Source organism: Paroedura picta, chromosome 3, assembly GCF_049243985.1.
Source record: "Paroedura picta isolate Pp20150507F chromosome 3, Ppicta_v3.0, whole genome shotgun sequence".
NCBI classification, from domain to species: Eukaryota; Metazoa; Chordata; class Lepidosauria; order Squamata; family Gekkonidae; genus Paroedura; species Paroedura picta.
In genome coordinates this window covers 49649932-49672454 of record NC_135371.1, presented here as the reverse complement: position 1 = coordinate 49672454, position 22523 = coordinate 49649932, and the positions used below count along the sequence as shown (strand labels likewise).

Sequence of the window (22523 nt, the reverse complement as noted above, 5' to 3'; positions counted from 1 at the left end):
GGAAAGCAAAACTAACTTCTCTCCCCCCCCCCCGCTCTTTGGCTTGTCAATCACAGCAAGCCACCAATCACAGCACACAGTTCTCTCATGGAGCAAAACTTTATTCTCCCCTCTACTCCCTGAGCCTAGAAATTATTTTTTTAAAGGCACTTCTCTGTTGCTATGTAGTAATGCCACAACACAGATGCATTTTAAATACAAAATTAACACTTCTGTGTTGCTGTGAAGAAACACCAGAACAATACAACACCCCCCCACACACCTTCTTTGGGATTCATGGTGTTTTGGACTCTATGTTTGGGTGGATTTGTGAATGGTTGAACATGGTAACTGGAGCTCCAAGAATGCTTGTGTGTGAAAGGTCGGCCTTAAAACATGCAGCATGCATGCCTGGATGATTGGGAGAAGGCTGCTTCAACCTATCTACCTCTCTTTCCTCGTTCATTTCCCACCACCAGAAACAGGACTGCCTGAGTTGTGAGAAGGTAAGTAGAGCCCAAGCAGTTATTATTATTTTTTAAGCGGTTGGCTAAAAAACAAAGTACTCAGACCCCTGGGTGATCAGGAGAAGGCTGCTTATTCACCCCCCCTCTTTCCCAGCTCATTCCCCACCTCCAGAAAACAGAAATGGGGCTATGTTTTTCCTGCCTGATCCCAAAAAGACAGTGGACACTTTGCAGAAGATTTTATTTTATCTTTGACAATGTAACATTGCAGACATGCTGCAATGCAGGCTGTGTCATTAAAAAGAATTACTTGGAGCAGGAAATGGAGAGGGGAGACTGGGTGCAAGGGCGGGACAATACTACAGAGACTTTTGCACCTTTCTCCCTCCATATGGGCTTGTCCCTGGTTGCTTACTGGTTGCTTACCGATCAGATGTGAAATAAAAGTGGCAAATCCACTTTTTGCGATTTCCCTCATCCCAAGGAAAATCTGGGCAAAATGCGAGCCAGCCCCTGGAAAGTCTCTGAATGCAGGCGGTGTCATGTGGAGGGGTCTCTAAAACCTACCAGCAACCAGAGGCTGTCCAGGGGCAGATTCTTGGTGTGGAAACGGTCAGATATTTGGCTCTAGGAGTATAATTTTGATCCATTTTAAACTTCAGTCTCAGAACAGCAGTTGATGTGGCTAGGATGATTATGGCACAGACATTTCTATTGCCATTTTTTATTCATGTTTTGAAAAGCACTTAAATTATCTCAGATCATGTGGTTGGGTGAAATTGTCAAGAATTATTTCTCACTACTTCTGGCAAGTACACAAATTTCTGATTATGAGGGTGTGAAAAGAAACACCAATCCAATGGCTGGCATGGTCCTCTCAGAATTATAGATTTTATATACTTTTAAAAGAAGGAAATAATCATTTTTAGTGGTTTCCTCTTCTACCTCTTTTTTTTAACAGATTGTTAAAATTTCTCTAAAGATATACAGAAAATAAGAGAAATATATTTTGGTTACAGTATACCCCCATCCCTCAACTTAGTGTAGTCCCTTTTCTTTGCTTGCTCCAAGCTTCATTTGGCAAGATAGTCCAAGGAGAAACTCCACTGCTCCTGGAATTCTTCCCTTGGTCTTTTGTTGACTATAGAAGTAAGCTTTGCCATTTTCGCTAATTGAGTAAGTTTATCCAACCATAAGTCAATAGTTGGGATCTCCTGTGATTTCCAGTTCTTAGCCAGAACTAGTCTTCTACCTCTTTATTGTTTAAAAATTTCTGTTTGCCACTTGCAGCCTTAAATGCTAACATTTGTACCACAGTCATTTGAAGCTAGCAAGAGCTGGCAATTATATGGGGGCAAGAAATGAAGAATATGATAACGTACCTACCATACAGCTTACATTTTCTAAATTAAAGCTACAGTTTTATGCACACTTAATTGAATTAAATTCTAGCACTGTCAACACTACTTAGATCTAAATAAAAATAATGTCATACAATGCCTTATAGAAGAGCATTAATATTCTGAAAGATCTACTCATTATCTCATCAACTGAAGCAGGTGATGGACTGCTTGGGCAGTCACTAGGGAGTTCCATTTCCATGCTCTTCAACATTTTTATAAAATGGTAAACTGTAAGAAGACATAATAAGCATAGCGATGAGAACGGCTAGCACAATATAGTGGTTACAGCACTATAGCAGGACTAGAGAGACCTGTGCTCAGATCTGACTCAACTCTGCTGGTTGGTGTGCATTGAAATGAACTAACCAGGGACACCCCTCCCCCACAGAAATAGGACCCTAGGTGCAGACTACCTTTGGTGCTACCCTGGTCAGTTCTGCAATATGGCAAAGTTGTGTGGCTTGTGCTAGGCTGCAAAACCTAGCAGTGTAATAAGGCCTAAAGTGCCTCTTCGGATTTACCAGCATTGTCTGTGAAAAATACCAGGATGACCTGTCCTGTGTTCCTTTTCTTTCAGTTCTCTTCCTGCTTCAGTTATAGGATTTCAATGAAACCTCCCAGGCTGTCTCTTTTTCATTTGTCTTCCATCTAGTTAGGCCTACTATTCTATTTCTTTTCTTTTTTGATTCAGCTCAGTAGAGGTGCCATTGCTAGTCCTCGTGGGTGGTCATGGAATCTCCATGAGCCAGTCTTAAACTCCAGGAGTCTATTGAAAGCAGTCCATCAGTAGAATTAAACATTCCAGGAATTTCCAACGTTAAAAAATTAATTAGTTCCAATTGAAATTAAGATCTATATGCTTCAACCAGAATTAGCAAGCCTACTTCCCAGGGGAAGAGCACTTCCTTTTCCAAGACAGGATACAAGATACTGTCAATCCAGTGCTTCAAATCTTCCTGTCACTGAGATACAAACTTTATTTATGACTTTTATTTTATGGTTCCCTAAGCTAATGAAAGCCTCAGTTCAGCAATTTTCTACTCCTTCCCTGGCTTGGAACACTAATAGAAGAATCAGATGAGATTGGATTCACCATTGTTGCAAGGGTATCAGAACGAGCATGGGCCAACCTAACTTAAATACTGCAGATTAGGTTAAAATTAAGATTTGATTCACACCCACCTCTGTGGATGGGCACAAATGAAACCACAAGGTAAAATTTATCATGAACGGCTGATTGGTGGGAAGGCGTTCCCCAATGCTCAGCTGTTTCAGGCTGTTTTCAGTAGACCCAGTTTAAAGGAACTGTGGTCTGTGTTCAGTTTTGTTCAGCTATGAAACATGAACCAAACCTCATCTTCCTAGTTCTTATTTGAGGGCTCTGAAAAGAGCACACAAAAGGCAACTCCAATATGTTTAATAGATGATTTGAAAGTTTTTATCAAATTTAGGATTGTATATGCAAATGCACTGAGCCTCTTGTGGAGCAGAGTGGTAAGGCAGCCGTCTGAAAGCTCTGTCCATGAGGCTGGGAGTTCAATCCCAGCAGCCGGCTCAAGGTTGACTCAGCCTTCCATCCTTCCGAGGTCGGTAAAATGAGTATCCAGCTTGCTGGGGGGTAAACGGTAATGACTGGGGAAGGCACTGGCAAACCACCCCGTATTGAAAACACTGGAGGGCATCACCTCAAGGGTCAGACATGACTCGGTGCTTGCACAGGGGATACCTTTACCTTTACCTTTATGCAAATGCACACTTGGCAGTTCATATAATGCAATCCCATGCAGAGTTATTCCAAACTGAATTCTTTGAAATCAAAGGAGTAAGACCGGAATAACTGTGACCTTGGATCAGTCACTTTCACTCAAGAAATCCTATTTCAGGGAGTACTGTGAGGATAAACGAGGATTGCTATGAGGTAGGAGGAAGATGCAATGGACACTATTGCATGCGACCTTTGAAGGAAGGGTAGGATGCTATGCAAATAGAAAACTGAAAGACAAAAATAACCGGCTGGGGAAAAACACACTGACTTGTGAAAATTGAGACATGTGTAAAGTAGCAAATAATGCTGTCAACTGGCCTGGAAAAACATCCTGTCCCTTTAATAGAGGTTTAATGTATGGAAATGGGTATCTGAAGCTTTTTATGGCATGGAGATCAATAATGTCACCTGGCAAAGAACATCCCAATAGTTCTCTTTTAAAAGGATAGGATATTTTTCTCCTGGCTGTTTAGCAACCCTAGTAGCAAGGATGAGTAAGAGGGAAACAAAAGAAAAGGCAATGGAAGCAGAAAAATGACAACGGGTGGCACAGACTTATCCGTGCTGCTTTTGGGCGGGTAGAGGGCGGGGGGAGAAGTGGCGGCTCCAGCGGCCTGGCTGCGGCCGTTTGTGTGCGTGCTCGTTGGGAGGTGGGACTGGAGGCATCCGTTTAAGATGCTGCCGGCCTCCTTCCCGAGGGCCAATCAGAATGGATCTGGACGGACAGAGCCCCAGACAGTCTCCTCCCAAGAGGCTCTTTCCCAAATGTATAAGGGAGCGAAATAGTGTTAAGGATGTTAGAAATGAAGATACAAGTTGAGAATACTGATGGACATGCAAATGACTGTGAGGAAAGATTTAAAGTGTCTATGCGGATGAACCATCCATTTCCCAATTGCCCAGTCATCTTTTCCCCTCTTGGAGTGAGTCTCAGGGTGATTGGAATAAACTGATATACACCTCTAGTATTTCAGGCATGTGTGCTGAACCAAAATGGAGAAAAAAAGACCCGTCTGATGAGTTTGACCTTCACAATAAAGCATCAACTGAAGCATTAGCCTTATTATGTCCTCCTCTGGAATCTTATTTGACATTCATATATGCTCTCATCTACCACAGTTTTAGTTCAGTGTATGACTGAATCCTTTTTTGTGCTGAGACTTTCTGAAGAGGATGGAAAATGAAAAAAGTGAAATGAATGAATTCTTCTGCCACTAGAAATATTATCTTGAGAGCTGATTTTTAAATAAGTCTCTTTTTTCATTTCGTGATTAACTTGATAATATAATTGAATGCCACTCCAGATCTATGAACAGCCAGTTGTTTTCCTAGGGTTGGCTGGGGGAATATGTAATTGGAAAGATCATACACCTGGTCTATTCTCATGAGAGCCTTCATTTTTCTCCCCTTTACACTACTCTAATTAAACACATATTTTCAGCAATAGAAAATCAAGTTTGCTGGGCCTCTTGCATTCATGTGAACATACTGTTATCATTAGCATTGTTCTTTTAAGATTTTACCCAGTATGTTCTCACTGAATTAAGTAAAGTTGCATGAGGTATAAATTATCAAGACTAAGCTAAGAATTACCAAATAATGAGACAACTGTTTGTGGTATTGGGAGATACAGAGAGATGTAAAAATGTGAGAGAGGGGTGAAGCTTACAGGTGATACAAGTGTCTTTTGAGGGAAAGGATGAGGGTTGCCAACTTTTTGGCCTGACTCTGTGAGACACTACATGAGTGATTTAGCATTAAAGAACGTATATTCAGCCTTCACATCAGTCCTTTTGCTTAGTTCCCCTACCTATTTGGATCAACTAGTCTTCATTTGCAACTTCCAGGTGGGGCCTGGAGATCTCTCGCTAATACAGCTGACTCAAGATATTAGTAGGAAAAATCCAGAGATTGGTGTAAGACCACAACCTCCCCAATAAAGGCACACTAGCAGAGATCAAACAATTAAAAAAGTTAAACACATTAGACATGGAAGAAGTACAGTAAACTTGAAAATGTCTAAAGCAAAGGCATTTTGAACATGTAAAGAAACCTGGCAGATACTAGGCATACTGTCTTAGAAAGATTAAAAAAAGAGTAACAACATATAAAGAAGATCAAATTACAGATGCAGTGCAAGAACAATGTATGCAAGAACTGCAAGAACAATATATCAATGCAAGAACAATATATCAATGCAAGAACAATATATCAATGCAAGAACAATATATCAATGCTCTTTCAGGATTATATAAATAGAAGTCTGTCTCAGAAAAAAGAGAATATCTAAAAGACATCCTGATCACAAAGGGCCATTCCACACCCAGAAAATGTAGTGAAAGGGTTACCTCTTGCAGATGCTTTTTTAAAAAACGTTTTACACGATGTTTACACGTTTTACAGCAAATGGGCAGCTACATCCATTTTAAAGTGCTAGCTGTGGAATCTACAAAAGTGTATTCCCCCAACTATATTGCGAGAGTGGGAGGAGAGCAACCAGCAACCACTAGTGAAATGGCTGTGCATAACTAAAGTGGCCAGAAGTAGCGTGATTTCCATCTCCAGCGCCCACCCACATGCCCACCTCCCTTTCCCTTTTCTCTGGAACGGGGCTTTTTTTTTGTAGCCAGCTGCCTGGAGCAATGAATACACGTTGCTCCATAGAGGCAGAACAAAAAAAATTCCCACCCACCAGTTGGCATACAAAGCATGCTTCTCAACCACCACCCCCAAATCAGGAAAAAAAAATTACTTCTGTTCATCTTCAAGTGTCAAACTTCCATAATGGGCTGGCATTAAACTATGCACTATGCATCTATGATTATATGCATATGCATAGCAATGGAGAAGTTTTACTTTTTTTAAAAAGATCGCTTTCCCTTTAAAGCTAGGAGAAAGTTGATTGGCTGGCTGTCTGCCATGATTGACAGACAGGAGGAGACTCGTTGGTATTGCAAGTCCCTCTCCGCAGCCATTGTAATCAGCTGTGCGGAATGTCTGGAAGTGTCAGAAAGTGGGAGAAGAAAGTGAGAGAGCAAGGAGGTGAGAAATGGCAGGGGGCGCATTTTTTATAGGGTTAAGCAATTGCAGTTGCTTAACACTAAGTTTTTAGAGGTGCAGAATGGCCCCAAATAATCTCCCAGGCAATGCAAAGTATGAAATATATGAAATATATCATTACAAAAAGTTATGGGCAAAACAGAAGAAGAAGAAGAAGAAGAAGAAGAAGAAGAAGAAGAAGAAGAAGAAGAAGAAGAAGAAGAAGAGTTGATTCTTTTCCCCCATTTAATTCACAGTAATCAAACAAGCTTTGTACCAAAGAGATATGTGAAAGATAATATACAATTCCTAATAGACTAGCTTCAAAGCCCGTTCCTAAGAAAAGAGAGAGGTGGGTTAGGAGTTTCAAATGTGAAATTATTTTACCTAGTAACAGGCTGTTACCAAGTAACAGGCTTACAGTTTAGATTAAAAACCCAAGACAAAGGCTAGTAAAACTTAAATATATCGGCCTTTGGCTCTTCATTATGGGGATGCTAGTAATACCAACTACTCCCAACCACACCCTATCACCCTAGTGAATTTATACTTTCAATTACCAACATTTTTAGAAGAGATACTCAAATATATGGTGACTGCAGCTAGACCTATCTACACAGTAAAATGGAAATTAGGCATCTGTCCAAACTTAGATGAATGGAAAGAATAAACTTGACACTAGGCATTAACAGTGAAATTAACAGCCTATTTGAGAAACAGATAAATTATGAAATTTGAGGAGAGATGTTGTGTGTATAATGCAAGCAGGAGACAATTATAGAATGAGAAATAGTTTAAAATTGTATATAAATGTATTGCAATGCAGAAGCAGAATGAATATAATTTTTAAATATAAATCTATAAGGAAGTGGATTTTGAGCAGAAACATCTTTTTTATTTCTTATTATATGAGAGATATTATAGTACTCGATATATTAAAAGTTATAGCGAGTATGTAGAAATAGCAAAATGCATAATATGTAATACTGAATATGTAGTAATGATAAAACTAATAATGTAATTGCAAAATAGTTCAGTTATAAAATTGGAAATTTAAAATGTTGGATATAAAATTACCCCAACAGAAGTAAGGACCATTGTACTTTATAGATAACTAGCAGTTAAGCCTGTTGTAAATTAAATACGACGGACTCTAGTGGCCCCTCCTCCCAGGAGTGGCAGCAGCGCAAAGACAGCATGATCGTAAAGGCTGCAAAGTGCTTCGTGGAAAGAGTCGATTAAAAGGGGCTGCATCTGAAACATCCAGTGAGTGAAGAAAGGTTTGGGCAGGATTACGGGAGGGATCAAATATACTTGCAGACCAAGATGACCAAAGAGGACCTGTTCAATCCGTTGCTCTTCCTCTCTCTCCCTAAATCCCGCTCAAATCAAGGTGAATGTCGTAGGGCTCATGAATGAGTTCATACCAAGCATCCCACCATATATAGAATTTTTTGTAAAAAAGTATGCTCTGTGTAGGTTTCAAGGGGTTCTGCAAGAGCGGCATTATTGAATCGGTCTTTTTCAAGCAAGCTGCAAATAATCGGCGCAAATGAAGGGTTTTGAGGTAGCTTCATTGGGCCCAGTTTCCTCACAATCATCAATCTCGGGACTCCTCTATAACAACAACACAGCAGTGGCAGCGAACGATTGTACAAAGTGCTGTAGTGCCCCCCCCCGGAGTATTGGCACCAGCGTGAAAAGCGCGCATGTGGCAGCAGGACGTTGGGGGAAGGAAGTGGCGGACATGGAGCAGGGAATTGGCGGTTCCTTCCCCCCACAATACCCTGCAGTGATCTGCACAGTCTTTGCGCTGTTTGGGGTGGGGCTAGAGTGCATAGCATGATTGTTTAGTGCCGGTGTTGTGTTGTCGGCAGAGAAGAATGATGAGGTGAATGATTGCGAGGCAACTGTAGAGAATGAAGCAAGTGGAAAACACTGCATTAGCACTGAGAGTTCCCATTCTGGGAGGAAGACAGACATCAGACAGGGAGGTGGAAATGGCCACTTCCTCCCCCCACCCCCCCAACAATGCGCAGCCTTCTGTGCTGTTTTTGTGCTGATGTGATTGTTCACTGGCGCTGTTTTGTTGTCGGAAGAGAAGAATCCTGAGGTGAATGATCGTGAGGGTACTGCAGGCAATGGATCAAGGTGAAAAGCATTCATTTGAGGCCAGAAGCTCCATTTTGGGAGGAAGGGGGGAACACATACAATGGCACAACCATGTGGAATGTCTCTCCTTCAGTCCAAACAGGAGCTCTGTCTTGTGTGGGCTGCCTGTGCTCTCAGGAGGATGTTTCAAGGAAAGGAAGGAGAGAGTAAATTGTATCCTCGTGGTTGGTTAGGGTGGGCTGAGGAAACACCTTGAGTTTGCACAGCATGGTGGCAAAGCCGAGGCTCCAGGCATCACAGCATGCTGCCTCTCCCTGTTTCTGTGGAAGCATCCCTCCAACCCCAGTCGGCCAATGACTCACCCACCAAACGTGGCTACTAACATGTTCATCTGTGTGTGTGGGGGGGGAGGCGGCAGTCATTCAGCGGCTTGTTGGTGTGATGGTTGCGAGGGCAGCAGAGCGGTGCTGTAAGAGGCGCGGGGCTTTCAGAGGGGGGGAGGTAGCAGCCATGGCCCCATCTGTCCCTGCAAGGCATGATAGCATCGTGGAGCACTGCGGAAGCAGTGGCGTGGCTTTGGGAATGGGGGGAGACAGCAGTCATTCCTTCCCTCCAATTAACCGTAAAGACTGCACTGGAGCACTGGGCAAACTGGTAGTCATTGGCACTGCCGCCTGTTGTCCTGTGTTAGTGGCATAGTGTCCGACAATGAATGGGTGGACGCGGAGGACGTGGCCGCTCCCATCCTCCTCCGTAACTTTCACGCCCGCTTCCCCGACAAGCCTGGCCCAGCCCCCGTCGCCGCGGGTGGCTGAGGGGGGGGGGCCTTGAGGGGAGGCGAGTGTCATGAACCCCCCTTGATTCATGCCATCCTGCATATGCCCGACCCTGCATATTCTCACACCTCTAAGTCTTCCCCGGCCAGTTCTGGCCAAGGCCATAAAGCAATAAACCTGTCTTCTGAGAACTTCACTCCCTTCCTTTCCCAGCGGGTGAGGAGCATCACCAAATGTATCAATCTTACTGTAAGTGTCCTTGCGGAGACAGCAAAGTCTCAACAATGTGCCAACCTCCCGATAAGGCTCCTGGCCATCTGGCAGCCTGGGAACAGGCTTTTCTTTGTCGCCTCTTTCTGCTCTCCCGCCGAAACCTCCTGGGTCCCCCTCCCCTATCTGGTGAGCCCTATAACTGCCCCACCTGATCCCCCTGTACTTTGTTATTATCAAGATCTTTGCTTAGGAAGATCTTAGCCTGCTTTAGCGTTCTGTGGACTTTGCCTAATAAATCTCTTCTTGGAAATCTGCAACAAGCTGTTGGATTTCAGATGTGCTCTTACTTGGGACTCCACCGGCTGGGCTCAGCCTGATTCCTGACACATGTGAGACTCGAGGGGTGAGCGGCTGGCGAGGGAGGGCGGGAGCTGTAGGGTCTTGGCCTATTTATTTATTTATTAGATTTATAACCTTCCACTCTTGAAACTGGCTCACGGTAGATAACAACAATAATCCAACAATAAAACCCCATAAAACCCATTAAGACCTATTTACTTGAGGCTAGGAAGCCTGGGTCGTGGAACTGCTCTTTTTGTTGATGTCTTTGGACTGCATGAATGAACCCTTCACTCAGTTAAGTAATTCATTGGATTTTGTTTGTCCCTTGGTATTCAGTTTTTGAAATACTGATTCTCTTGTCTTCCTGGCAAGCTACTCTGTGGTTCATTCTAGCAGAGAGCTAAAACCTTAGACCAACACAGGGGGCAAAGGAAGCAGCTGGCTTCCCTCCATTTCCGTGGGAAGATAATGGGAAAAGGCTGAGGAAGGAGCAACCTATCAGCAGCCGGGCCTTTCACGGAGGCCAGCATTTCTTCCACCTAGCAAGCATCAGGAAGAGGAAGAAGACAGATAAACCCCATAATTTGGTTCTCATTGAAAGAGTTCTCTCTCCCTATTAGTGACACACCCCCAGGTAGGGAGTGAGTTGTCTGCATGCAACTTCAACTTTGTCATGTTTAGTGTTTTTTTTTTTCCTGATGTTATCTCTGATGGTCTTGGACTGTATAGTAAAAATAAAATATCTACATTTTCAATCTACTCAATTGCAGTTGGGGAGAGTACAAAGAGCTCCACCACATCCCATGATCACATTGGAAGCATGTTGGGGCCATGGTGTACTCACCATCCCTTCTTTTTTTCCAAATTTACCAGTGGTGGCAAGGAATGACAGCGTTGAGTCTTCCATTAGGAGCTAGATACTGCTTGGTCATGTACAGCGGATTTTGTGATCATCAGGAATCATGAGAAATATGCTATAAATTAGATGTGGTTCTTGATAACTATCCTATTCCATGTGGGCATAATTATTTACAAGACAATAGAGGCTGACCTCTGGTGCCACATCATACATTTGGATTAGGAAAAGGTAGCTGCACAAAGAGCTCATGGCAGGGGGTGCCAAAACAAGCCCATTTCAAATCATGCATCAACTCTGAAGAGATCTACGACTGCTCAATATGGATTTAGGGAAGCCAAAACATTAAAATGCATATTTTGAAACCCATACTTAAAATTCATTGTCATCACTAATGTGATGAAATACTTAAAAGGTATATCTGAAGAAAGAAAATACTATGCATCGGCTTGTCTGCCAGAAATTGTTTTAAAAATAAAATGTTAAAAAATATACTGAATGCATAAAAAGATGCAGCACAAAGTACTGCTTTTTATTTTACTATGTGTATATTTTATGAATAGATAAAAAAGGCTGCTTTCTTGTTTCTCTTTCAAAAGGAGGGAGAAGGGGGAGGGAAAGACAGAGAGAAATGAAAAACATGCATCTTGGGGTCTGGTGCCTACAGTGCTCGAACAGCGTTGTGATTAATTTTATACATAGGTTTCCAGATGTTGGAATTTTATCCCAGTTTTAAAGTATCTCTAATGTTTAACAGGATATGTGCTGAGTGTAGCCTCTAACAAAGTTCTCTTTCATAAACCTAGGCTCTCGTTGCAAAAGGGAATCCAGGGAAATAGTTCTGACCAGGAGCCGAGAGTTCAGAAATTCCTGGGGGGAAAAAAGAGCCCAATAAAAGATGAGGAAGGCTGGATTTTTGCAGCACCTCTTTAGGAAGACGACAGACAGGCACCAAGTGTCACATTTATGCCCCATGAACATTGCCTTTTTGATGCTTATTTGGACTGGCATCTCACAAGCCCAGAAGGATTGCACAGGTGTGGAGTGTAAGCACCTGGAAAATTGCATTGCAGAAGTGCTTGAGCCTGGTGAGTGCTGTGCCACCTGTCAGCAACATGGCTGCACCTGTGAAGGCTACCAGTACTATGACTGCGTGAATGTAGGGTTTATCAATGGCAAAGTCCCTGAAGGGCAGTCCTATTTTGTTGACTTTGGAAGCACCGAATGTTCATGTCCCAAAGGGGGAGGCAAGATCAGCTGCCAGTTTATGCTTTGTCCAGACCTTCCCCCAAACTGCATTGATGCTGTGCTACCATCAGATGGGTGCCCTCAGTGTGGAAGAATAGGCTGTGTCCAAGATGACCAGAAGTATGCAGCGGGACATACATTCCATGTGCCTCCATGCAAGGTTTGCCATTGCCCCAATTCTGGAGGGGATCTCATGTGCTATGAACTACCAGACTGTAATGAGTCTACATTAAATCCTCATAACCTGTCTGAAACAGATGATGTTGAACCAGAGCGGCACTATGATGACCCCTACAGTTATGATCAGGAAGCACCAGATGGAGACACTACACAGGTGGAGCCACCTAGAAAGTACTACAGCTATTCAGCACATACAGAGCAAGAAAGTATCGGTCAGGAGCAAAGCGAGGACTATGATTATCTTGCAAATAGTGTTACTCCCTCTTCACTACCACCTTCAGTTTCACAGGTTGAAGAAGCTCTGTCACTGACCCCCACAAATTCTCCTACACCCCACCCTGAAACAAGTCACACTACTGAAAAAAGGACTTCTAGGAGCACCATATCAATAACTGAAAGTCCACAAACAACTCATAAAATGGTCACATCAAGCAGCATCCCAAAAGAACCTGTTGTGGCAACCACTGGTATTTCCAGAAACATGGCAGAAGCGGAGAGGAAGCACCAGGGGAACCGAGCAAGACAGGAGCAAGAAGAAAATGCTCGCTTTAAAATCAAACTTACCATGAAAAAAGACAATAAGCAGAAAGAAAACAAATTGATGGTCTTTAAAGAATCCAATGTGACTCAATCACAAGGGTTAAATTCTTTGCATGAAAAACAAGAAGGCGACCATTTCCCTAAGGTCAAGTTTAATCCAACACTACCACCACCTATTGCATTAAAGGAAGATCATAATCAAATATCTCCCAAACAATCTCAGACACTTTACCATTACCAGCCAGAAGAAGAAGTAGATCCCAATTCAGTTCATACTTCCTCCAGATTACCTGAAGGTAAGATTGTATATTCATTACGGTAGTGCTGAGCAAGGCAGTCTATAAAAAGAGAGCAGAATTTATTTATTTATTGACTTATTGACTTATTTCTTTTGACTTCTGTGCCACCACTCCTGGGGTCACTGGTTTGTAGTGGCTTACAACATTAAAAAATATAATATAGTTTCCCCCATTTGATGTAGACTTGTATTACATCAGATGAAGGTGTTGTCTACCATTTATGCCTTCACAGTCTTGGTACCCACAATCTGACACCAGGGGCGAAAGACTTTCTCTGTGAGAGGTGTCTACTCTTCTGCTGACTGACAGTTTTGTTCTCCCTCTCTCCATTTACTTAATTTTTATCGCACATATAGTTTCCAACTTACAAATACTAATAATTGTTCCTTCTGCCTGGACAAATAAGAAGTTAATCATTTCCAGAACATGGCCTAATCATTTGTGCACTTAATATTGTGGTATACTATCATTAAGTGTTCAATTTACAATCTGATATTTATGTGAATTATGAAACAACTAATAGTTAAGCCCACTGTACTTGAAATACAGCGGGCGCTAGGAGAGCGTTCCCCACCCCCTCCCGACCCAGCCTTTTGGCTTTGCGGCCGGGGAAGGAGCTGGTCCGGTGCGTCTGTGATGCGCCGACCCAGCGCCTTCCCCGGCCATGAAGCTGTCTCCCCCCCTCCCTGCCCAGGCTCTCCCCACTCCCTCCCGGCCCAGCCTCAGGCTTCGCGGCCGGAGAAAGACCTGGGCTGGTGTGTCTTTTTCCTCCCCATCCTGGGCCTGCTTTCCAGGGTCTGTGGCCCACCTCACCTCTTGGCAGCCAGCACAAGAATGGCCGCCGTGGGGTGAAGGTTGGGCACGTGGTGGGGTGGGTTTCATGCCTCCCAACTGGTCAGTCCAATGCCAGGGCCCAAATGTTGCCCCCCCATCCCGGACAGTACTACCCCACCCCTTAGCGTTTTATTTATACCGCTCTATGGAGCGGGTACAGATTATTATTTGGCAAATGTGTCCACAACATTAAAAATGAATACTTCTTACTGTAGAGCAAAGTTACCTGATAACCTCTGTTCTACACATAATAGTTTGTCACCATAGTCTCCTTGACAGTTGACCACATTTCTGGATGCTTTCCACTGCTTCCAAAGAATATAAATTTATCATAGAGAGCAGGGAAGAGAAGAGGTGGGGGGAGGTTTTCGGCTGTGATTATTAATTGTAGGTCTTCCCTGAGTCCCCTGCAAGTTTCAGGAAGATTGCACCAGGGGGTCCTATCCTAGGGGCTCCCAAAGACTATTCCCCATAGAAGTCTATGGGGAATCAAGTTCAGAATAGAGACTAGGATTATCCATTATATCCTTTGGAGCGACTAGGGGTACCCTCTTTGGGAGCCCCTAGGATTGGACCCCTTGGTCCAATCTTCTTGAAACTTGCAGGGGAGTCAGGGAAGAGCATCCCTGAGCTCCCCAAGACATTTGAGGGGTGAAACCTACGCCCCGTCCCCCTAGCCCCCAGAAAAGTCGGGGGAAGGATTTCCAAGGCAGGGAAGAAAAGTAAAAAAATAGCAGAGAGGCAGCAGGAGGCTTGGAAGCCAAGCGGCTGCCTCTGATTTGGCTGAATTGAATCAATTTAATTTGGCGGCCAAATCGCCGAATCAAGGCAATTCGGCCATTTAAAATTTAAAGGGACAGCAATTTGGACTGTTTCGGCGGCCGAATCGGCTGAATTGATGCCCATCTTTACTCTCTTCCCCACCGCCCTCATGTGGAGTCTGCTATGGGGAGAGGAAGGGAAGGCAATTGGAAACTGCCTTGAGACACCTGAGGCCTGCTGGGTCACTGCTCCCCATTCCCAGTTCTCTCAGTTCTCTCAGACCTCTCACAGCCCCACGTCCCTCACAGGTTTTCTATTGTAGGGAGACCAAAGGAAAAGGTGTTTGTAAACTGCTTTGAGACTGCTTTGGGTAGTAAACAGCAGGGTACAACAATCTAGCTCTTCTAAGGAGCAACCATGAAAGAAGCATGTGGGCACATAATATTTTATCAACAGTAAAAAAAATCGGAGACAGAAGGAGCAGGATGGACACCTTTGTATTCTGACTACCCCATGTGGATTAGGGGAGGGGGACATTTCAGTGTCTGTGGTCTAATTCACACAAGAAGGGAAATGAACTTGAATGCAGAACTGGGAGGGATTGGTTGCCATGTAATCTCCCCCTAAGAAGAGACCCCAGTCTGATTTTCCCTTCACATATCTGAAGACGTGGCTCTGGAAAGCTCATCTGTAACCACTATGCCACAATACCCAAAGGTCAGTCCTCTCCCACACTCAACGAGCATTCCAACCATATGTTCTTGACACCCATGCCCTCATTTACCACCACAACCTCCCACACAACACACACATTTAACCCCATGCCCTTACAGACTGGACAACTCCTCCCCTTCCTCTTCCCACCGCCAAGCTCTAGCACCCATTGTATTCCTGGATACAGTGGGCTTTGCCCCTAGTATAGGAATAATTTTTAAAAGTACAAGTTATTTGACGTAGTGTACATTCTCACCATTAATTAAGATTAGGAAAATTAAATGGGAAGGATAAAGACCACCATCAAGTTACTCAACTTCTTGAAGTGGGTGGAGCATGTGCTTCCCATGTTGAAAGGCTTAAGGATTTCACGGAACTGACTTGGGAAAAACTTGCAAGTGCCACCAGTCAAAATAGATAACTCTAGGTAGATCTCTGGTCTGATTCAGAATGTGGCTTCCCTGAATATTGGTTTTGGGGCTCCAAACTGGGCCAAATTTGTGCTGAAGTTTGGCTCATGAACTGGTTTGTGCCAATCCCTAGTCTTTGCAATTCATAAATTGTAGAATTTTGAGTGGATTGTAGGGAGTCACCCGGATGCAATGACACTTCTGGTTTTGCACAGAAAGTGACTTTGTTCACCAGTACAATGCTGGCAAGTCTCCTTTATTTACCCCCTTCCTGCTATTGAAGCTGGGGAGCTATACAGGAGACCTGGAAATGGGGAGCTATACAGGAGACCTGGCCACTCCAGTTGTTTCCCCACAGTTGTAGAAGGAACTCCCCAGCTTGTTTGTAAGAAGAATTGTTTTTCATACCTTGCTATTCTCTACCTGAAGTAGTCTCCGGGTGGCTTACAATTGCCTTCCTTTCCTCTCTCAGTACCGATCACTTTGTGAGGTAGGTGAAGCTGAGAGTTGAGAGAATTGTGACTGGCCCAAGGTAAACCAAGAAGGCTTCATTTCAACTGGGGAATCAAACCCAGTTCTCCAGATTAGTGTCTGCTGCTCTTAACCACTACACCATGCTGGGTCTCATCTATGCTTGCTCTCCATTTTTGAGAGGACTAGATACTTTTTTCAAATTACAGAAGACATTTATATGATGTTTAGACGAATTTCTTATATTTGGTGTTGTTGTTTTGTATGGTTCTTGCCTGATTTTAAAGGGCTGTTTTTAATTGAATATATTAGCTGCCCTAGGCAGAATCTGTTGTGATTTATGAAAGCTAAAATAAATGATATTGTATTAATCTGCTGAAACTCAGTATCAGATAAGCATGAATCTCATTCTGAAGCTCAACCTGCATTATGTGCAATTGGAGAAAATTTTCCAGTTGCTTCTCTCCTCCTCTGTAATTCCACACAGGAAGGTGTCAGGAACAGCAGCTTCCAAAATAAATAATGGCGCCAGGACTTACTCTGCTTAGGGAAATGGTAAAGGAGGGGAGAGAAAGGAACCCTCCTCCCTGTATACTGCAGCCACATTATGAATCAGTCACTAGGGAACATTAAAAGATAGTTCCCTGCAGTTACTATGTGGCTGCCTGGAAAGTTAATAAGGTCTGGTTGGATTCAACTAGCTCAGAAATGACATTTCTTATTCAACCTGAACAATATGCAATTCTTGTTAGACACCTGGATGCAAAGGCCACTAATTTACATACAAGCCAATAAATGACACAAGTTTAGTTCATTACATTCAAATCTTTATAACATTAAGTCTCTCTCACTGACCCAACCATCATATTTCTTTGTGTCTGCTTATGACATCACAGCAAAGAAACATAAATGGTTTGGGGTTCCACTTTTGTTTCCTGAATTTTTAAAATTTTGCTTCATTTATCCCTGGTAGCTATTTATCATTCATTCATTCATTCATTCATTCATTCATTCATTCATTCATTCATTCATTCATTCATTCTCCCATCCTGCTTCTATTTTGATAAGGTAAGAAATTAGGTCAGGTCCATTCCGCTCACATTCGATAATGCACCTTCAGTGTGCTTTTGCAGCTGGATTTTCCGATGCAGAATAGGAAAATCTACTTCTAAAATGCATTGAAAGTGCACTATCTAATGTGTGCAGAATGGGATCTGATCACAATGGCTATTGTCCAGTATAAAATTTGCCCATTGTCTGAAGATGGAGATAGCAGCCATGGTCCTTTCTGCCAATCTGGGAGCCTCTGCACTTGCCTTTCTTATTGGTATTGTTGCCAGTGCTGAGTTAAATCATTAATGACTTATGTAGCAATCAGACAGGGAACTTATGCTTTCCATTTATGGTAAAATAATATTCTGAACACTGTCAGATCTCCTGGTGCCAAAAGATAAAATGTACTAATCTGTATGGTAAATAAAAGTTACAAATGGGCTGCATTCCTGGCTGTTGAGTGTTACACTTGGGTGGCTGCCACTTCATGACCTATTGGAAAGCTCACACCCAGACAACAAAAGGTAAAAAAGTATGCTTAAAAAGCCTTTTTTAACATCTCTGACATCAACCATCAAAGTAAATATAGAAACCAACATTACAGACTTGAAATAGGCCCAACATGATTCGATCAAGGCCAGGGGTCCCCAACCTGAGGCCCACAGGCCGCACGTGGCCTCCGACCTCTTTCTGTGTGGCCCCCCAACATGCTTATCTGCTGCTATCACCCTCAGGGCATTTTCCCTCAGACCCATACTGCTCTTCCTGCCTCAAGAGGCACCATCTACTGCTGTCCATCCTGTCCCTTTCTTGCATAAAAGACAATAGCAACATTGATCGCTTTGGGGTCCATGGTTCCTTCTGTCAGCCACCTCTTGTTCTTATCCTCCATAATAGCATTTTGGCCATTCTAGGTGCTTTGCTAGCCAGCAAAGTTCAGGCACCCATATTACTCAGCATTTTAACTCCTCGTTTCCATGAATTACCATGTTGAAGCTATGTATGTATATAAGGAAGGTAAAGTCACTGTGTGAATAGGTTCAGGAAATGTCAGGTCTGCTTTTGCAAAAAAAAAAAAAACGAAAGGAAAGGAAAGGAAAGGAAAAGGACAGCAAAAGGCCTGGTATTTTTGCAAAAAAGGATACAAAGTGTTTTGTATACTGAACATTTCTAGAGACTCCACCCATCAAAGCAAGTGGCTTGGCTAAAAGAAAATAGCCACAAAAATCACACTGACTAGGTAAGCATGTGTAGCTAAATAAAAGGATTCCACAGTAAAATATTGTTCCAAAATGGATTACATTAAAGTTATAATTTCTTAATTTCTTCATTCTTTGAATGTTTAGGGCATTTCCGTACATTAGTAAAAATAGCATTAGGCCAGGTGAATGGTATAGCGCAGTGGTCCCCGACCTTTCTGAGGTCAGGGACCGCCTTCGGGGGTGAGGGGAGAGCTGACGGCCCAGGTGCCGCACACACGCGCGGCAGCTGCGCACAAATGCGCGCATGCAGTTGCCACGCATGTGTGTTTTTGCCACCAGGTGGTGCTAACGCACATGTGCACAATTGCCCCACATACGTGTTTTCACCACCAGGGGGCGCAAACATGTGTGCTCTGCAACTGTGCGCATGCGCGTTTGTGTCGCTGGCATGCCAGCGGCTGTGCCTGCCTCTTCCCTTCCTTCTTGCTGTGGGGGGGGGTAGGCAGGCACGGCTGCCAGCAGCCCGCTACCATGGCCTTCGCTGCCTGGTACCGGGCTGCAGACCGGGGGTTGATGACCCCTGGTGTAGCGTTTAGTGACCATATGTCCCGCAAACGGCGGAATCACCCTGGGTTTTCCCAAAATGTCCTGCATCCCGGGCCATGTCCAGAGTGTCTCGCAGCGTCCTCTGGGCCCGGGCTCACAGCCAGCTTGGCAAAGTCAGTCCGGAGTGGTGCGGCTGGCCAAGAGGAGGCAGGAAGGAGGGAGGCCAGCCATGACGTCACCGCTTCCGTCCCTCCTTCCCGTGGCCAACCCGGCTTCCAGCTCCTTGGGATTGGAGAAAAGAGAATGCAGTCCCCTCCTACACCCACCCACTGCCTACACAACGGGGCAGGAAGCCAAGAGGGCTGTCAAGCCCTTCCTGGCTACTGTTTGCTGCGCCCCTGCCACACTTGCACACTCGCACACAGAGAATCCCTCCCCGTCTTCTCTCCTCCCCCTACTTCTCCTTACCTCTTGTGGCAAGAAGGCTGCCATGTCCTGCAGTCCTTTTCTGCTCCAGCTGGCTGCCCCACACCTGCCAGGTTCAGGGCTCCTTTGGGCCACTGCTGGTGTGGCCTCTGCCTTGGCCTCCACTGGTGGAACTGCTGGTGCCTTGGACTCTGCCAGTGGAGTGGAGGCACTGCTGCCTCAGACTCTGCTGGTGGTTCCGCCACTGCCTCAGACTCTGGTTGCGCCACTGCTACTTCCTCAGCCTCCGGCAGCATAGCTGCTGCCTCTGTCTCCATTTCAGCCTCCTCCAGTGCCTCCTCCTCCAGCGCTGTGGCCTCTCCCTCCACCATTAGTTGCCTCCATGTTGGCCACCTTCTTGCTTCTTCTGGTGAGCTTGGGGGGGGGGTGGGACTCACAGATGTCATGTCCATAAGGACTTCTGTTTCACTGAGCACACTCGAAGATGTGTTCCCACATCAAAAAATTTAGAAAGGCTGCTATAGTATAAGAACTAGACCTTTGACTTAGTTTCTGTGACCCCAAGGTGCTACAATGAGACCTCCCAGCAGGGCTGCCAATGGATTCTACTCCAAGCCTGGATCTAGGTACAATGAGAGGTGCTTTGTCTATTACTGGCAGTAGCCCCACCTCTTACCATCTTTTCCCTGATCATCATACAAATCACATGAAGTGCACCAGATACCATCTGCTCTTGTAAGAGGGACAGTGAAGTGGAGTAGAGGGCAGGGGAGGAGCATGGCTTTGCCATTAAGACATTACCATGGGAAATATTTTTGTTTCATCCTGTTGAGGTGAGGTTTAGTATAAATAAATATACTAAACATACATTTGCTCTTCTGAGGATTCATGCCCATCCACACATACATATGGAGAGACAGTCACTTGTATGCTTCATAACTGGCAAGGCTCTTTTCCCATCGCTGTATGTGCACCACTTCTCTGGAGGCCGAACTACACGATACACTGAGAATTCTGTATATAGAATTCACAGTGTGAAGGAAAGGAACTTTCACTATTTCTCCTTTGATGTTTGTTTTCGTGATTTAAAAACAGCCCTAAGGGAGCCTTTGTTTAATAACAGAACAAACAGCACCCCTTCAGGGCAATGTTTGATCAGGGGAGGGGGTGACACAGCCTCAGCTAACTTCCTCAAGCTAACTGGGAAAATCACCTCTTCCAAGTCCTGATGGAAACATGAAACCATTGTCTGACTCTCAAAACCCACTGTGGAGATGTCTGTGGAGAGGGCCTGATTTGTGCCAGGCCTGAGCTGGTGCTGACATTATGTGGAAGTGGGGGATTAACCCCTCTGCCAGATGGGCAGATGGGCAAAAGTCCAGAATAAGTAGTCAGCTGTTGAACTCCTATTCCCCCCCCCCATTATATTGTAGTCATACTCCTATAAGTTAGCATCTATGACTAATACTGGCATGATTTTAAAAGTTTTTTTTTAATAAAGCTGGCAGCTATTTGAACCTGATGGCCTTTTATGCGGGTTTATTTTTGCTGAGATGTTGGATAGGTTTTATAGCAGTACGGTCAGATTTTCAAAGCCAAAGAGATGAGTTGTAAATGCTCTTCCTTAACCATACTTTCTTTTACTTGTTAGAAAGGTGTGGTTTGAGCCTTGGGTTGCCAACCTCCTGGAGGTAGCTGGAGTTACCCTACGATTACATCTGATCTCACAGGCGGCCGAGGTCAGTTCATCCAGAAGAAAATGGCACTTTGGAAAGTGGACTGTATGGCATTATACCCACTGAAGTCCCTTCCCTTCCCAAACTCTGCCCTCAGATTCTATCCCTAACATCTCCAACTCTAATGGGGCTCCAAAGCAGGGGGCCTACTGTAAGTCCAAGCCACCCTGGCAGGCAGTAGCCATTGCATCTTCTCTCAACAGCACCCTCTTATATGTTCAGCTTTCACTGCAGCTCTGCACTTGGCACTGCTATTGTTAAAAACAAAGTCCTAGAACAGTGGTCCGCAACCTTTGTTAGGCTGCGGACCGCTGTGCCGGGGTGCGGGGAGAGGGCGACCCGGGGCCCCGCGCGTGCACGGCACCCTCGGCGCAAGCGCGCATGCGTGGACTTGCCGTGCGTGCGTGTTTGCGCCCCAGACGCAAACGCGCATGCGTGGCAAGTCTGCACGTGCGCGTTTGCGCCGCCGGCATGCCGGCGGCCGCGGCTCCCTCTCCCCACCCCTCCAGGCCGCAAGGAAATCGGCCGCCGAAGCGGCCGATTAGCTTGCAGCCCGGCAAGCTTCTCTTTCCGCCCCCTCCCAAAGCAAGAGGCTTGCTGGGCCGCAAGCTGATCGGCCGCTTTGGCGGCCGATTTGCTCGCAGCCTGGCGAGCTTCTCGCTGTGGGGGGGGCGGGAAGAGGGAGCCGCGGCCCAGCGCCGAGGCCTTTGCGGCCCGGCACCGGACCGCAGTCCGGGGGTTGGGGACCACTGTCCTAGAACACAGGGAAACAGATTGCATGACCAGGGCCACAAAGAGCATACTAGATAAAGATAAAGTCTGAACCCAAGGTCACCAAATAAATTTCCTTACAGTTAGGGTACTGGATTTTCCAAGCTGATGTTAAACAACAGCAGTCATATTGGGATTTGTAGAAAATAGAAAAACATGTTCCTCATATTTGACATAAATGGGTTAAAGACAACGAGAACAGCTATACTAAGCTGATTTATGTATGATGAGGATTGCAGAAATCACAGGAAAATACATACTTGTTTACATTTCCCTGTGAAAACAGGTGATATTAGCAGATCTTTCATATAGAAAGATTACAAAAAATTATAAGAGTCTCCTAATTGGGAGTGTCTTCTGTCATCGCTGGGAGTGGGAC

At 44.6% G+C, this 22523-nt stretch overlaps 1 protein-coding gene across 3 annotated transcripts in view; it reads left to right on the top strand.

The window, feature by feature from the left end:
- The window catches only part of FBLN2 (fibulin 2), a 201067-nt gene that overhangs the window by 55979 nt on the left and 122565 nt on the right, over window positions 1–22523 (top strand). For all 3 annotated transcript variants that reach the window (XM_077325598.1, XM_077325596.1, XM_077325597.1), the window contains exon 2: window positions 11759–13216. In XM_077325598.1, coding sequence (XP_077181713.1) covers window positions 11851–13216 — 1366 coding nt within the window. In that variant the 5' untranslated portion in view covers window positions 11759–11850. The remainder of the gene's footprint in view (window positions 1–11758; window positions 13217–22523) is intronic.